Source organism: Helicoverpa zea, chromosome 10 (assembly GCF_022581195.2).
Source record: "Helicoverpa zea isolate HzStark_Cry1AcR chromosome 10, ilHelZeax1.1, whole genome shotgun sequence".
NCBI classification, from domain to species: domain Eukaryota; kingdom Metazoa; phylum Arthropoda; class Insecta; order Lepidoptera; family Noctuidae; genus Helicoverpa; species Helicoverpa zea.
This window is the reverse complement of record NC_061461.1, coordinates 4,050,587-4,069,159: the sequence shown is the minus strand read 5'-3', so window position 1 is coordinate 4,069,159 and position 18,573 is coordinate 4,050,587. Positions and strand designations below refer to the sequence as shown.

Below are 18,573 nucleotides of genomic sequence, written 5' to 3'. Positions count from 1 at the left end.
GTGTGTGTTTTAGGTTTTATTTTTATAGGTTTTGACCTTTAGTTGTGTGCTATACTTACTATGCATTTTGATTAAAAAACAAACATTCGATTAGAGTACTTATTTCAACTGGCTTAGATTTCATTATTGAATGTCCGAACATAGCTTTTTTATGTGTTTTTTTTGCGCTTTTGACTAACCGCAACAAGTAATATTTATTTTGAATTATTATTTACAGTCTTAGAATAGATATAAGCATTTAATGTCATCTTTTTTTATTAGGTCTGCATGGTTTGAATAATCTATCATAATCGTAGCAAAAAATCAAATTCCAACTGATAAATAAACGAATCTAGAATATCTTTATTGAATATAGTGATTGGCTACGAGTAAGATGCACGTACATAGGCAACTTCACTAATGTGAAATCGTTCTTATTAGCCCTATTGTTTAGTAATCTCTATGTTTATCTCAATCAATAGGAACTACTAATGTAAGTTTTTCCAAATCTCAAAATATCGGTGATCTCAAACTATCTATTCAAAGTCAACGATTTTCACAGAGTGGTAAATAAATATTATGTCAGTGGTTGTTTGAACACTTTGAGAAATATATAGCGAGTGAATCTACAAGTGTAGTGTCTACAAATTGTAATTTTACATTTAATGCAAAAAAATGCTTCAAGTAAATTAATCGATGTTTGAGGATGATTAAATATATAATAAATATTTCGCTATATTCGTACAACCGAGTTTTATGTAAATGTATTAACATAAAAACAACATCTCGAAATTTTCTTAATAATCTATTAAACTGCAGAATATTGATCGTGTTGATAATTGTGTTTATTTTTACGAGTTTCGAGTAAAATAGGACCCTGTTACTAAGAGGTGTTACTTCGTCTGTCTATCACCAGGCTGTACCTATTTTAGGAACCGGGATGCTTACACAGTTACAATTTTAACACAATCATGATGTATTTCTGTTGCTGCTAGAACAAAATAAAATATAGCGGCTAATTTAAATAAATTATTTAATCTATAATATAGTAAAAGGTTTGTTTGTTTGTATTGTGAAGGCTCCGACACGACTATCCCGATTTGAAAAATTATAACACTATTGGAAAGTTATACTATTTCCGCGTAACATAGGATATAGTTATCCCGGTACGGGCGGGAGTTCCCACGGAATGCGAGTAAAACCACGGGAAAACGGCTACTTCATTATAAACAAAAGAACGTCCCCCTCGAAATCCTCTGAAAGTCATTTAATGATAAACAATAGTTAAAAGTCACTATCCTCATAAAAAAATGTTATCTGACATTCATTCAAAGCAGTTTTATCGAACTTAATCTAAATATTTTTTTCTTTTACTAGATTTTAGAACATAAAAGCAATGTCTAAGGCTGTGCAGCCATTGGTCATCGAGCCTTTATATGTTTGAGTCTAGTGATAAAGTACCTAAATAAAAATAAGTAAACAAAATAGTCGAGGATAATACTGGTTTCTTTAAGGAAAATGTGCAAGGAGTAATGGGTCCAATGCATTAATTTCTCTTATGTACTCTCTTATTTATTATTTTATGTGCTCTCTTATGAATTCTCTCATGTACTCCCCTTACGTACTCTTATGTACTCTCTTATGTACTCCCCTTATGTACTCTCTTATGTACTCTCTTATGTACTCCCCTTATGTACTCTCTTATGTACTCTCTTATGTACTCCCCTTATGTACTCTCTGATGTACTCTCTTATTTACTCCCCTTATGTACTCTCTTATGTACTCCCCTTATGTACTCCCCTTATGTACTCTCTTATGTACTCCCCTTATGTACTCCCCTTATGTACTCTCTTATGTACTTTCTTATGTACTCTCTTATGTACTCCCCTTATATACTCTCTTATGTACTCCCCTTATGTACTCTCTTATGTACTCTCTTATGTACTCCCCTTATGTACTCCTCTTATGTACTCTCTTATGTACTCTCTCATATACTCCCCTTATGTACTCCCCTTATGTACTCCCCTTATGTACTCTCTCATGTACTCCTCTTATGTACTCTCTTATGTACTCCCCTTATGTACTCTCTTATGTACTCTCTTATGTACTCCCCTTATGTACGAAAGTTAGGTCATGCTCGAAATGTTCTGAAAGTCAATTTTATGATAAATAATAACTAAAAGTCACTATCCTCGTTAAAAATGGTACGATATCTGACATTCATTCAAAGCAGTTTTATCGAACTTAATCTAAATTATTTTCTCTTTTACTAGATTTTAGAACATAAAAGCAATGTCTAAGGCTAGGCAGCTATTGGTCATTGAGCCTTTAATGTTTAAGTCTAGATATAACGATAAATAAAAATAAGTAAACAAAATAGTCGAGGATAATACTGGTTTGTTTAAGGAAAATGTGTAGGATTAATGGGTACAATGCATTAATTTCTCTTATGTACTCTTCTTCTATATCTTATGTACTCTCTTATATATTATCTTATGTGCTCTCTTATGAATTCTCTCATGGACTCTCTTATGTACTCCTGTTATGAACTCACATATGTACTCCCCTTATATACTCTCTATATACTCTCTTATGTTTTTTTATGTACTCTCTTATGTACTCCCCTTATGTACTCTCTTATGTACTCCCCTTATGTACTCTTATGTACTCTCTTATGTACTCCCCTTATGTACTCTCTTATGTACTCTCTTATGTACTCTCTTATGTACTCTCTTATGTACTCCCCTTATGTACTCTCTTATGTACTCTCTTATATACTCCTCTTATGTACTCCTGTTATGTACTCTCTTATGTACTCCCCTTTTATAGTCTCTTATGTACTCTCTTATGTACTCTATTATGTACTCTCTTATGTGCTCTCTTATTTATTCTCTTATGTACTCCTGTTATGAACTCTCTTATGACAGCAAAAAGTAGACATAAACGGATCAACATCTATTTTTTCGTGTATATTAATAATCTCCCTGACATGATGTCTAAACACGACAATGTATATTTATATTAAGGTAAAAAAAATAATCTATATCTATATCTAGCCTGTAGTGTCCCACTGCTGGGCAAAGGCCTCCCCATCTCGCTTCCACTCTTCCCGATCTTTCGATCGTGTCCACCAATCCGGACGATAGGCGTCTAGTTCGTCACGCCATCTCTTCCGGGGCCTACCCCGCCTGCGGTGTCCATCCTGAGGTGTCCACTGGGTGATAATAGTGGCCCATCTCTCCGGATGCATTCGGCTGACGTGTCCGGCCCAGTTCCATTTTAATGTCGCCGCCATTTGGCCCACATCCGCGACTCCTGTTCTGGAACGTATCACGGTATTCCGTATGCGATCGGTCCGTTTAATGCCTAAAAGGCTACGTTCCATTGCCCTTTGGCAAACCTTGAGCTTGGACTTCTGACACTCCGTGAGAGACCAGGTTTGTGCACCGTAGGTTAGGACGGGCAAGATACACATGTCGACTAGCTTTCGCTTGAGTGAAAGGGGAAGGTCCCCTTTCATGTAATGCTTCATGGACCAGTAGCTTTTCCAGGCGTTCTCAATGCGACGGTCGATTTCTCGCTGTTGCCTGTTTTCGAAAGAGACTAACTGGCCCAAGTAGATGTATTCGTCGACATAATGTAGAGCTTGCCCGTCTACCTCGACCCTACGTTTCGTGCTGTTGGTCATTGTCTGTGTCTTATTCATGTTCATTTGAAGTCCAACCTCTCGGCTTGCCATGCTCAAATCTTGGAGCATTTGTTGGAGTTCCTCTGATGTGGACGCAAAAAGGACGATGTCATCAGCAAACCGCAAATTTGTAAGCCTCTTGCTCCCGATCGCGATACCTTTTGATGTCCACGGCACAGTCAGCTTTTTGAAAACTTCCTCCAGCGTACACGTGAAGAGGTTTGGTGATAGTGGATCACCCACCCCAGTGGAAAAAAAATAAGTGACATGAATATTGTTTATATTCATGTCATTTTTGACGTCATGTCATTTGTATACACATAGATAATACCTATTTGAAAATGTAAGTCCCAGGTCAATCAGGAAGATTTCAAATTATTATGTTTTAAAAAACGCTCTTCATCCTCTTGCAAATCTGACTTGCTGTGCCCGACAGTCGAAGGAACTCCTGCACAAACCCGGATTAAAAGTAGCCTATAGCACTCCTCGATAAATAGGCTGTTATTTTAAATTAAATCTAAAACTGATTTTTTCGGACCAGATGTTCTTGAGATAAGCGCGTTCAAGTAAGCATACAACAAACAAACTCTTCAGCGTTATAATATTAGTATCGATTATTTTCCATGACTTCATAATATTCTGAAATGTATTTTTTTATCCACACGAACTAGTCACTTAGGTTGGTACTTGAAATAGCGAAAAAATATCACCCTTCTTCGGTGCAAAAAAAAAAAAACATATTATTTTTACAAAAGAAAATGCGAAGTAGGTTTCTTGCACTTAAAGTACTCGCTTGCACCGGTTACTAAAAACAGGTCATTATTCCAAAAAGAACGATATGTACCTATACCTACTGAGAAGCCTGCCAATGCATGACTATTTTATCACAAACTACTATTGTTAATTTTTGTCTCCATAAGAACAACGATGTCTGCAAATCAAAATTGTTCAACCACACTTCAAACAAAAGTATTATAATTTCGCAGATCATCTTCCAGTCTTACCGGATAAAGTTGAGATCTGTTCTGTTACTTACAGCCTTTTCATCGTCCCACTGCTGTGCACAGGCTTCCTCTCACACGGAGAAGGATTAAGCATTAATCACCACGGTTTATTGATTTCAGACTATATAGTCCAGGTTTCCTCAAGATGTTTTCCTTCACATTTTTATCAGCCATTGGTATCCATGCTATACTTAGAAACTACATACAAACTTGGAAAAGTTGAATTGGTACTTGCCTGACCTGGAATCGAATCCACACCCTCATACTCGAGAGGTTTGTTCTTTACTCACTAGGCCACCACGACTCAAGACAAAGTTGAGTACTAGTATATAATGAGTGAATATTATAATTTCGAAAAATAAGTATACATATAGCTCACAGAAATCTGTTTCATCTTGTATGAGTAGAAATAAATAAGCGCCATCTGTTTTGTTTACTAAGAACTGAATCGTATTATGTACAGCACGATGTGTTTAATTGTTTTACTTGATATTCAACTGATGAACTCTTAAATATGTTTTTAATTGATTTATAAGATATATAAGTTCATTTAAATTTTTATAATAATTAGGGACTATCAATAAATACAGTTAATTTGGCTGTCTTGCGAACGCTTTTCGCTTGAAAGCTTTTACATAATGCTCTATCTATATTATATCTGTCTGTCTGTTTTCGACAAACTCCATAGTTACTGCACTGATTTTGAAGCAGTTTTAACCAATTTTCACCACTCGATAGCCTGTTTCTCGAGAAAGGTTTCTGTTTAGGTTATTATTTTTACTCCTGTCATTTATTTTAACAGTATAGATTTGTAATTTATACAAGAGCATCATAACATTAAGCCTATAATAAAATCTAAAAAAAAAAGTTATTTTCGATAACGATTGACGTCAATAACCAGTCCAATGTTTTGATATCTACTCATCTGATTAAGTTAATCGTTGTTACGGAAGTTACCCTATAAGGGGAAGTGTGAGCGAAATAAAATTCTAATATACCAATAGATAATATGTTTCACGTCAGTTCAATCTGTTCTAAAAAATAACTTAATAATTATATGTATTGGTATGTTAAGCTGATCTCGCTAATTGGAATGTATTTATTGATAACTATTGTAGATATTATTTTTATTTTTCTTAATTTTGGAGGTTTTTAGAAATCTGGATCAATAAATTATTGTCTATAATTTACTCCCTTCTATTTTTCAGATGACAAAACTACCTCACTGAAATTCCAAATATACCTAAGTTTTTTCTTCAGAAGGTAATTTTAATAAAACATCCATAATTTTAACAAAACAGTCCTTTAATTAAGCCAATCTACACAGAACACGATCAGTCCAGATAATACTCTTTCAGTGGCAGTTTTCTGAAGAAATGATTGACGTTTTCTACCACTTCGGTAACAACGGTCTCGACCACTTTGCCTCCAATTTCCTTGATAACTTCATTACTGCTATTCTGTAGAAGGTCCTCGGTTGCTTGGGCTGGAAGAGGAAATAAGACAGTATTATAATCAGGTCTAAACTTGGTGTATCTCGACGAATAGACTTGCCCCTTTGTAGTCAGGCTTTTGATTTGATTGTTTTATATACGTACCGTTTACGTATAGGCAAGTCGTGGTGGCCTACTGGGTAAAGCACCAACCTCTCAAGTAAGAGTGTGTAGGTTCGATTCCAGGTCAGGCAAGTACCAATGCAACTTTTCTAAGTTTGTATGTACTTTCTAAGTATATCTTAGAAAACATCTCGAAGAAACCTGGACTATAAAGTCTGAAATCACCAACCCGCATTGAGCAAGCGTGGTGATTAATGCTCAATCCTTCTCCGTGTGAGAGGAGGCCTGTGCCCAGCAGTGGGACGATAAAAAGGCTGTTACCACTATATGTATAGGAGCGAGTATAATTAAGCCATCCTTATGTATGGGCGAAGTTTAGTAGTTTCCGAGATATTTACTTTTTTTAACTTTCACATATTAACTTCTTCAACATGTAACCCTGTATTACAGACTATTTTTTTGACAATTATAAAAGCATTCAAAAAGTTCTCCTACCCAACACTTGATTGTCCTTTAGCAATCCTTCAAACTTAAGGTCAGACTTGCCCTTAAGGTCGAAACTATGATTGAATTTCTTAATTCTTAAGTATTTTTCGCCATTCTTCTCCTTCTCGACCGTTTCTAGATCCGCCGTTATTTCAATGTTTGCTGAAATAAGAACTAATATTATTTTTAAGCCTATTTCTGAGGTATCAAAAAAGCGAACATAAGAATAGGTAGTTATCTAAATGTAGAAAAAATGCAAAATATTATAAGATATTAAAACAAGGAAACAGTATTGTAAGGATTAACAGTGTAAAGATTATTCGTCGTACCACAAAAACTTTCAAACGACTGTTGAACACTTGTCTAAAAATTGTGGCTGCAAAACGGCCAAAATTATTTCAACGTCATAATTTGTCATTTTTTTAGACAAGTGTTCAACGGACGTTTAAAAGCTTTTGTGGTACGACGGTTTATGTTTATAGACCGTAAAGTACTAGATTTAAATTACTATTTTATTTTCAATAACTTTTAAGATTGGTAAACTTACGGAGAAAAGCGTGGACTTTCCCTTTTCCAACAATTTTCAGAACAAGAATTTCTCCTTCCATTTCATAATCACCATCAATATTCAGAGCACAGGATAATTTTAAAAACAAGTTATATTTTACCTTGCTGCGACTGTAAAAAAAAAATATATATTTCGTGAGTTTTTTTTGTAATAAAACTTAACAACTATTTATTAATAAATCATGTTTTGGTTACTATTTCCAATGTTAAAAAAAACTAGGAACTGACTTGCAAATTCCTGAATTGTAAGTAGCTATAGACTGTTTTAGAGTAGACCTTGTTTGTGATAACTGCTTTGCATTGCAATATAAAACTTAAAGGAAGTAATACTTAACACATATTTTTAATGCGAAAGGAACTATATATGGTGCTACCAAACCGATTGAAATTGAATTTGAAAAGGATAAAGATATATAGATACTGTTTATCCGGGTGTGAAAAAGAGTTCTCTCAGGGCTCGGAACAGCAGTTAAGATATCCTACTTATATTATAAATGTGAAAGTTTGTGAGAATTTATGGATGTATGTTTGTTATTATTGAAGTCGTGGTGGCCTAGTGGGCAAAGAACCAACCTCTCGAGTGTGAGGGCGCGGCTTCGCATCCAGGTCAGGCAAGTACCAATGCAACTTTTCTAAGTTTGTATGTACTTTCTAAGTATATCTTAGACACCAATGGCTGATAAAAAAGGTGAAGGAAAACATCTTGAGGAAACCTGGACTATATAGTCTGAAATCACCAACCCGCATTGAGCAAGCGTGGTGATTAATGCTCAATCCTTCTCCCTGTGAGAGGAGGCCTGTGCCCAGCAGTGGGACGATAAAAAGGCTGTAACTGTTTGTTATTCAATCACGCAAAAACGGTTGGACCGATTTGGTTGAAATTTGGTATGTAGATAGGTGATACCCTGGATTAACACATAGGCTTTGGGGGTTTTTAGGGTTTTTTTTAGGGGTGCTTTTTTGGATAAAATAATAATACTGTAGTCCTACAGTATTATTATTTTATCCAAAAAAGCAGGTACACCTTGTTTGTGTTGTTCAGCTACAACATAAACATCTGTGCATGTAGGTGGGCACGCCGATTTTATGCTTATATTAAAATTACATTTTTATTTTATTACCAGGAGGCTTTAGATACACTTAATGGACTGTAAGTAATGCTTGAGTACTTAGTCTTTATAGGTGTAAATTTGTGTGCTAGCCTACTTGTGTTAAACTTGTGTTAAGTTTGTTTTTTTTTTCTTTCTTAATTTTATATACTGGTTATCATGTGATAATGATATTTTTATTTGACTTGTTTTATATACATTCTGGTTCTTCAAACCTTACAGACAGACATGTGCTGCTGGGGAGTTTGTTGCGCCACTTCTTCTTCCCAGCAAAAACACATAGGAAGTGGTGAAGGGCGGGCGTTTTGGGGGCTGTCTTTTGTTTTTGACGTTCGAAAAGTGCTGATTTATCAGACTAATTTGAATAAACGATTTTGAGTTTGAGTTTGGAGTTTGCTACTTTTTATCAACACACCACGCGGGCGAAGCCGCCGACGGAAGCTAGTTTATTAATATAGAAAATCTCTCTTATATCTAAAACACATTAAAAATTACTAAACTTACGCCAATTTGATTGCTTTACAATTCTTCAAACCTTTCACAGTAAGATCGCTCAGGAGGAATTTTAGATTCGGTGAACTTGCGTCTATGCTTTTAAAGGTAATTGGATCCACAGTCTTAACGCCATAGTCTGGTATGCCATCGGCGAATATGGGTATTAGTCTCCTGGCATTTTCGGTTATACAGTCCGAGTCAGTTGATACGCACGGTGTGATAGACGGAGCTGCGAGTAAAAAAAATAGTTTAAAAAACGAAAAAAAAAAAACGCTTTTTGTAACGTTTCTCAGCTAGTTATGTACTGTCATCGGAACTCAGAGTGTGTGCAAAATTTCATCCTAATCGAAGACCGGGAAGTGGCTCAAATTAGGATTCCAAGATTTTCTTAGATACATAGTTACAAGTGAAGCTAATAAGTATAAGCGTGTTAATAAAAATTATAAGGTAAAAGAAGAACGACAGCTACTCTTTTTCAAAATAAATTACATAGATTAAATATTTCTAGAATAAATCTGGTTCACCAAAGCTACTAGACAGACATGTTCTACTGGGCGGTTTATTTCGCCACTTCTTTTTAACAGAAATAACAAATGATGAGTGGACGTTTTGTTTTGATGTTCGAAAGTTAGATTTCACTATTTTCATAAAAACAGAAATAAAATGTATCACTTTACTTACCTGAGGCATTTGTTAAACTAATTATAACACTTGCAATAATTAATAGCTTTTGCACCATTTTTCCTATTTTCTCTATAGATTTGTTAACTAAAGCCGAGTCACAACTGAGCCAAAAAATATTTTAGACATAATATTTATATCAAGGAAGACTATTGACGGTATTATTAGTCATGTTTCTAGTTTTAATAAATTGTTTCTGACCTCACAAATGTTGAATAATGCATAAGACATCTATTTTGGTATTTTCATTATTAAGTTTAAAGAAAAAATCCATTTAAAAACACGAGAATTTGATCCGTATGCCAATTTGTATAGCGCTCAATATTAAGTTCCATTTTAATCAAGAAATACGTTAATCAATATTATTCTTAATTAGTCTACAAAAATTAATTTGCGTCGCAATTATCTCAGAAAACCTGTGAGAGCAGTTTTCTTCTCCAAAATAATAGCTCGGAGGATGATGATCAATTACCGAAAAATTACAATTTAAGTATTGCTACCATATTTTTCATAAGGAAATCTGTAAGTAATTGATTCCGTAACAAATAAATTATATCACTTACGAAAAATAAATTCAATATCCTGCTTCGTAAAAATATTATAACAAAATCTAAGGAATTATTCTGAGATATCAATATAAATAAGAACATATCATTTTATTTCCGAAGATTTATTCAAATTTCATTGGAATTAGTCAAATCATTAAAAATCCTCTCAATCCAAAGCAAGATCTTCAGTTGGCACTGCAGTAAAGAAATGCTTAATGTTTTCAATAACTTTAGCGACCACAGCTTTGATGACTGGCTGACCAATTTCATTAATTACACCGTTGCCATTCTGAGCAATCAACTCACTCGTTGAATTACCTGAAACACATTAAATGAAAAAATTAAAAAAATATTGTTTCAAGCAACATTGTATTATGTCTGTCATCATCATCCTCCGAGCTTTTTCCCAACTATGTTGGGGTCGGCTTCCAGTCTAACCGGATATAGCTGAGTACCAATGCTTTACAAGGAGCGACTGCCCTAACTGACCCCCTCAACCCAGTTACCTGGGCAACCCGATACCTCATCACTTCTGAGGCTACACCTAATTTTAAATTGACTTCTAAAAAAAGAAGTAGTTCTTAATTTCTTTCTTTCGTTGTCTTCCACAATTGCGTAAGTATGTCTATTTTCTATAATGATTGTATATTTTATTTACTAAATAAAAATAATATTTGGTTCTTTCCACTATCCATTTTAATATAGAACTTGATAAAAACTACTTACGTAAGAACTCGTTGTTCGGGAACAAGTTCTCAAACTTCACATTTGATTTGTCCTTTAATTCAAAAGTGTGTTTCCATGCTTTAACGTGCCAATGTTTCTTTCCATCTTTGCCTTCTTTTTCAGCCAAGTCTAATTCAACATTAATCACCAGTTTGGCTGAAAGATCATAATAATACATAATGTTAATATTAAACTATGGTATGTTAATTTTAGTATGTTAATAGGGTTGAATGTATACCTGTACTTATATAAGTAAGTATAACTATTTTTATTTCATCCTCCGAGCCTTTTCTCAACTATGTTGGGGTCGGCTTCCAGTCTAACCGGATGCAGCTGGGTACCAGTGCTTTTATTAACTATTTTTATTTATGCTCATAAAATATTTTTGTTATACATTTACCTACATAATACATGATAGTTCAGTTATTTTTTCATTAAGTATATTTTTAAACTTTTTATATAAAATATTTCTAACAATATCCCCCACCTTCAACTAAACATTTAAAAACAAGTGAGCATCATCATTTTACGACAGCAAGGTTTAGAAACATCTCGAAATAACGTTCTTATTGACGTTTAAAGGGGTCAAGAAATAGCGCCAATGATTCATCATTAAATGCCAACTATGTTGACAATATAATGATCATGTTTATCTTACAATTCAAGCTTGAACTTCCACTAGAGCTAGTCATGTTTAATATTATAAACAAAATAGGTATCATGTTTTTCGTGTCATATGGAATGAGTGTTTATGATACGGCAGATTTGCTTACAAATAAAACCTGAATTTCAACTGACAATAGTTTTAATGATATTGTTATCCAAAGTAACATAATATGTTATCCTTCTCTAAAATCTTAAAAGCCCTTCTTTCCGTAATAGAATAATTATTCTACGTCAAAAACCAGTTTCGTGTTTGATATCAACTCATCTGATATCCATAATAAGTGTTATATTGAAGCTTCCTTATGAAGAGGAAGTAGGACTCTTGATAAAATAAAAGTATTATTATCAGAGTTCGACTTAAGTTCGTGGTCATATACAAATAAGTGCCTTTATTATCAATGACGTTAAAAATCACGAATTTAACCTGAGTTTACAAGGAGCAACTATTTTGTTTCTAGTAAATATTGAGGGACATTGATTTAACTCAAAATTAATGACAATTGGCACAGTATCCTTATTTACACACTTTTCTTAACAAAATTAATATATCACATTAAGGTTTCCAGTTTACAGAGGTACACTAAAGTATAGTACATTATTTCAAAATAGCATACAACATGTTTCTAAATAGCATTCGGTCTAAATGTTTATTAAAAAAATGGTAAGTTTTTGAGCCAATAACTTCATTGCTTTGTCTGTTAAAAGAAGAACGATAGAAAATTAAACAAATTGGTCTCATTCATACAAGCTGTTGATTTGCATCCGTGCCATATTCAAGGACGTAATTATGCTAATGATTCTCGACCCAAATCAACAAAAAAATTGGTACGTATTTTTTTTTCGAAATTCTGTCAATGTCATCTAGCCGTATTTAAACTTGGCGCGTGTATTTCTTTAAAACCGTACTGCGCCCTCACACAAACGCAAATACAAAGCATACGCAACGATTATTCATAAATTTCATTCATAAAATTGGATTACTTCTGAAATACTACGACATTACAATGACAAAAAAAGCAGTGCATATTAGCTATTTCCCGTCAACTGTAATTCCAATCGATTATTTACGTATTTTACGTCCTTCTCCTGACGTATGGCACAAATGCAAATCAACACCTTGTATAACTGACAATGAAATCAAGTTCGAGAAAAAGGTAGTTTTAATTTAATTAATTATTGAAAACTTTTAGTTAATCCTACAAGACTTACAAGTAAAAAAGTACTTACGGACTTTAGCAATAAGGTTTCCATTGCCTTCAATAGGCAAGACGAAGAGTTGTCCTTTCATATCATACTTTCCATTTAAGTCTGGTGAGCATAGAACTTTGAAGAAAAGTTTTGACTTAGCGATGTCTCTCCTGAAAAGAGAAAAATAATTATGAAAAATATTTATTGGATAAAATGATGGCTTTTACTAGCTTAGGTAACTGTTCAGTCGTGGGCTGAACCCCGCCGCACCCTGTTGGCAGTGGTCGGGGATGACCCCTCGCTCCCCAGTGTGATTGGTGCCATGCTGGGAAGTGAGGAGGTATGGGACGCGGTAGCCTCCTTCTGTGAGAACGTCATGTCACAGAAGGAGGCGGCAGAGCGCTTGCGGGAGAACGACCCTCTCGCAGCGCCGCTCCGCAGACGAAGAAGGGGTGGAAGACGGCGAACACAACGTCCGTCCCCATCCGCCCCGGGGGGTGATCAGCGGGCGACAGGCGCGGAGGTGCCACCGCCTGCATCACAAAGATCGCCCCTTGCGCTCCGGCCATCATAGGGACCCCTCCCCACTGGGAGGAGGCATGAGGGGCTTGCCATGAGGCGGGCAATCGCCGGTGGGGGACTGGATGCCGTAGATTCCCAGACCCCCTCCACTCAGGCGAGGTCGGAGTGCCGCTGGGCCTTTTTAGTGGGTATACCGGGAACATTTGTACCGGGGAGCCCCACATACCCGTCTCCCGTCCCCCGACGGGAAGGGCATGCGTAATAGCATTTTTTACCCAGCGACAACAAAAAAAAAAAGGTAACTGTTGTTCAGTGAGGCAACTTAATTTTTTTATTAGCCTTTTCCCAACTATGTTGGCGTCGGCTTCCAGTTTCAAAAATTAATATGTACAGTTAATTGTAAAAGCAATCTCGAATTTCGAAAACTTAAGCAATTCAACTAATTATGAGTACATTTAAGAAAAAAAACATTTTTTGGACATCTCGTAATATAATATTGCGCAATTTAAAGTTTCCCCCTGTATAAACTGCGTAAGCACTCTCATTATTGAAATGTGTGTATGTATATGTAAGTAAATGAGCCGACTTCTTCGCTCCTCGTGCCTCGTCAAGGCCATCGACTTCGAACACTGGTTTTTGCCACTACAAATTAAAGAAAACACTTAAATGCTCTACATTATGAAATTTCTGGTTTTGTAGTGTTTGTGGGAAAGATTCATAAAGAAATATTTTACTACCTATCAATGTACATATTTGTTGTCAGTTCATTCTAACAATGCATTTCTTTGAAACAAACTTGCAAAAATAATTGAATGTATTCAAAGCTAAACTGGGTAAATGCAGAACTGTTTTTGTTGTTATGAGTAGTATTGTTGAAATATTAATTTTATAAATAAGTTTTGTAAGCATCAATTCAATCGATTGATTGAGATAATTTTTATTTGTCTCTTTATAAGTATTGGCTGTAAATCTGCAAATGTATACGTAGAAAATAATATGCAAAACGAGATATAACTGGTTTTATAATATTATGATCCAGTTCATCCAATCAGGTAATATCAGGTAATAAAATACCTACCTAGAAACCTAGACTAAATTATATCAACAAGGAAAACTAATAAGAAATTCGAGCACTGGTAGAGCACCTTTTTTAAGATTTTTATATAAAAGGTCTCCCTTTTTAAGTTTTTTTTTTTTTTTATAATACCTAAATATTTTTATTTACAAATAACTTTTTACAATAACTTAATAATAAATATATAACTTAAACCTACTTATACCTTTTTAAGTATGTTGGATTCACTGCAACTTTCATTTAGACATGCACAAACAGAAGATTGGAAACCATATTAATGATCCCGTATGGAAATCAAATACACGACATTTGCTTATTAACCATCAACCAAGCATTTTGCCATTTCTAATGGTCCTACGGAAGTTTCACCTCTTTTTCAATTAAATACCAAATGCACATTGTACCTACGTATCGATGTTGTTATTGATATTTAAACATCGAAGTCGCGATGCACAACTGGTAATACAGGCCTTGAGACCCAGGCTACAACTTGACTTGACCTAGGCTTCACTTACGGTCAAGTATGACGAATAGTTAATTAGCATTTATAATTACATTCGAAAAAATCTCAAAAATAAATATTACAAAAATCAAGTTATGCAATTTTTGAGGTCTGTGTCAGACCCTTGATCCAAATTATGAAGGTGTACAATATTTCAAGTTAAAATGTAAGCCGGAAGAAAACATACACGCAACGCAAAAAAATGCATCTCATCGTCTTAATATAGCTCAGATTATGACGGCAACGGGTTAATTCATTTGATTAATGATTATGTGCCACTTAAACAAGGATCAAAGAAAGATCAATTGGCTCTAATTGAACCTCGATAATGTGGTCGATACAAGGAAAATGCATCAAACAAAATTAACTTTAATAATCCTTAGCACAATTGTGTGTAATAGTTACATGTCAAACGATATAATTGTTCAGTCCACCGTATCTACATAATTATAGGATATTTTCTTGTTGTCTTCGCAATTATAATATCATTAGACGTTTTTTATTTAAGGAACCGGTTTGCAGTGTTCTTAGGAAATATGAAAAAATATGTGTATTGGTCCTGATTTCGCTTACAATGTAGCCAAGCTTTGACAACATAATCCTTTCATTTTCTGATAAAGAAGCCAATTGAAGAGCAGAATAGTCTAAGATAAAAAAAAAGTATCATCAAGTCTTACTAACAGTAAAACTTACCAAGTTAGTAATAATTATTACAATCTCCCACTAGCCTAAGGAATAGGTAACCGTGTTTCATCTTCGTCTGAGACAGAAGACAGATAAGAATTAAAATGTTTAGCAAGATTATGTCAATAATCTGTTATACATATAATGGAAATAACAAAATATCGTTTTAACTTGGACTGCAAAAATAAGGCCCAGGGGAAAAAGATACTCATCCTCCGAGCCTTTTTCCCAACTTTGTTGGGGTCGCCTTCCAGTCTAACTGGATTCAGCTGAGTATTAGTGCTTTAACTGCTTTACAAGAAGCGACTGCCTATCTGACCTCCTCAACCCAGTTACCCGGGCATCCCAATACCCCTTGGTTAGACTGGTGTCTGACTTACTGTGTGTAGTGGAAAAGATACTCTTTGGAAGAATAAAAATTATGTGATTTTATTCAAAGAATTTTACAATAAGAACTGCACACTAACGAGTATACATCACTATATACACATTAAATGTATCTTTTAAGGTCATGGCCATGAAGAAAGAACGAGCTTACCGCATAGGAGCAGTTTTCATTAATTTTATGTACCTACGCCTAAGCTAGTTTTTAGGGTTCCGTACCCAAAGGGTAAAACGGGACCCTATTGTTTTCGCTCCTCTGTCCGTCCGTCCGTCCGTCTGTCACCAGGTTGTATCTCATGAACCGTGATAGATAGAGAGCTGAAACTTTCACAGATGATGTATTTTTGTTGCCGCTATAACAACAAATTAATTACTGAAAACTAGAATTAAATACATATTTTGGGGTTTTATAAATAATGGTACGGAACCCTTCGTGCGCGAGTCCGTGGCCGGTTTGTTTTCTGTAGAATAATAATGTGCTTCAAACATGGTTCTGTAAGTAATTAAAGATACTAGAATATATTTAGGTCTTATAGAAATGTACCTATTTAACCTCAAAATTATGAGTGTTACCTACGCACGTTGTAAACTTTTCCGTAGTTCCAACTTCATCCTTCCTGTTCTGAGCTAAATAGAACCGTATAGCAATCTTTAGCCTCCTTCTTGATTCAGTGTTAATGTATTCTTTAGATTAAATAAAATAATTTAATAAAATAGATTTATTGATATAAAGAAATTTATACAGATTTTTTGTTTGATTGCGGTTATTTCAGGAACTACTGAATCGCATCAGAAATCCCTTTTATCAAAGAAGGCTATATGTTACCTACGTTTAATAAGGCACCGAGTAGTTTCCATTGGATGCAGGTGAAACTACGAGCAAAGCTAGTAGAAATGCATTTTCTAAGTTAAAAGAAAGATACACTGTCAATGAACTGTGTGTGAAGTTTGTTACTTCTCTTGTAAAATTTAAAAGTCAATAATTCGACATGATTAACAAAAAGTCTATCTAATCTAGGTTAAAGTATGGGAAATATTATCTATCAATATAGGCAAATGAGAGAAAAATTGCTTGAGTGTTTAGCCAGCCCCAAATAATTTGTTAAGTTCAGTTTTCATGAAAATGTAGGGATACCAACTAGGATCTCAGAAAATTATACTTACTGAACTTTCTTAGGCTCGCAGTTCTTCAATCCGGTGACAACAACATCTGTGACAATCAGCTTTATGTTCGAAGAACTGGCATCAACATATTTCACGTTCAAGGGATCAATAGTCTCCACGTTGAGATCAGGAATTCCATCTGCGAACCTCGGTATGGCCTTCATGGATGATTCCTTGATACATTTCGAGTCGTCCCATTTACATTTTGTGATGAAAGGTGCTGGAATAGACCGGAAGGATAATTGAGTTTGTTTGCTTTGGAAGAATACTTTTGGATTTGGTTCAAAAGTGAAATTTTATAGGGGTAATATTATTGTGTATTTTTGCTTTTGCCACAAAATAATATTGATATTTAATTAAATTAGGACTTGACACCAAACATTATTTTTTAATCTGAAATCAAGATTTGACACAAAATAATTACGTTACAAAATTTAAATCCCTGAATACATAAATACTTAAGACGTTTTTTTAGCCTACGTACCAGAAGTAGGTTAATTTATTAAGGACGCATATAGGAAGACGTTCAGAAGTGAAAAACTTTAGTTAAATTATTACTTTAGTTAACTTTAGAAATATTATAATTTTAGGAAAAAATCTTGTAGATATTTAATACATTACCCAAGTTAGAAGTCACTAAAGAAAAATACGCCAAGAAAACTAAAATAAAACCTTTAGAGCACATTTTAATTAATTTGAAATGTGTAAGACAAGATGTATAAACACGACTGCACACAATTGTATGAACCGTTAACAGTTTCCTTAATCAAGAAATAACAACTTATATATATGAAGGTTTCCCTAGAAATGTTAATCAATTTACATTATGTACTTTAAGTACAAAGGTTAGTACGAGTACTATATTTTTACTGCAGCTTGGCTTGAACAGACATCGACTTATATAACCCTGAATTTTGGATCAAAATTTGTAAATCCTGTTTTTGTATCATGTATGTAATTTAACAAAAAATCTGTCAGTCTGTCTGTGTCTGAATATGTTGCCAAAAAAGTTGTAATGGATAGTGTATTTAGACAAAATTAGCCTTGTAGTTGTAAATAATTTTGCTGTCTAGTGATGATTATACATAAATAAAAACAGTTTCCCAAAGCCAGAAATAAAATTATATGAAAATAGTAGCTGTAGTTTACCTTTTCAAATCATGGATGCAAAACCAAGTTAAGAGACACGTTATATATGCAACTCCCGTGATAATATAGACTCTGATTTTAAGTTAAATAAGGAATAGAAACATACTGGTAAAAAACGTTGGTAATAAGTACTGACATCTATATCTGAAATTAACATGAACGTTAACTTTTCTGTATGTTAAATTATTTTAGAAATACCAATGAACAATGCATATTAACATAGAAAAATAAAAGCAGAAAAATAATGCTTAATACTTATGTCCTCGCGTTAGTTTTGTTCGTTTGGACCATTGTTTTTTTATAGTTCATGGCAATTTTGTGAGGCCTAGACTAGCACTCTTATCTCATGCATCTCCTAATATAAGTTATTAACTATAGTATTAAATAAAAAATCTTTCGC

The 18,573-nt window shown here is 34.3% G+C and overlaps 2 protein-coding genes across 2 annotated transcripts; both read right to left on the bottom strand.

Moving 5' to 3' along the window:
* Positions 1-5,958: 5,958 nt before the first annotated feature.
* LOC124633783 (protein takeout-like) lies at positions 5,959-10,133 on the bottom strand. Its single transcript, XM_047169117.1, has 5 exons — positions 9,566-10,133; positions 8,894-9,113; positions 7,261-7,391; positions 6,723-6,875; positions 5,959-6,157 (listed from the first exon to the last, which is right to left on the bottom strand). The coding sequence occupies exons 1-5, from the start codon at positions 9,621-9,623 to the stop codon at positions 6,006-6,008; spliced, it is 714 nt and encodes a 237-aa protein (XP_047025073.1). The 5' UTR covers positions 9,624-10,133; the 3' UTR covers positions 5,959-6,005.
* Positions 10,134-10,219: 86 nt separating this feature from the next.
* LOC124633781 (circadian clock-controlled protein daywake-like) lies at positions 10,220-17,804 on the bottom strand. The gene is made up of 5 exons (XM_047169114.1): positions 17,646-17,804; positions 17,025-17,244; positions 12,733-12,863; positions 10,840-10,995; positions 10,220-10,431 (listed from the first exon to the last, which is right to left on the bottom strand). The coding sequence occupies exons 1-5, from the start codon at positions 17,707-17,709 to the stop codon at positions 10,280-10,282; spliced, it is 723 nt and encodes a 240-aa protein (XP_047025070.1). The 5' UTR covers positions 17,710-17,804; the 3' UTR covers positions 10,220-10,279.
* Between the last annotated feature and the right edge of the window lie 769 nt (positions 17,805-18,573).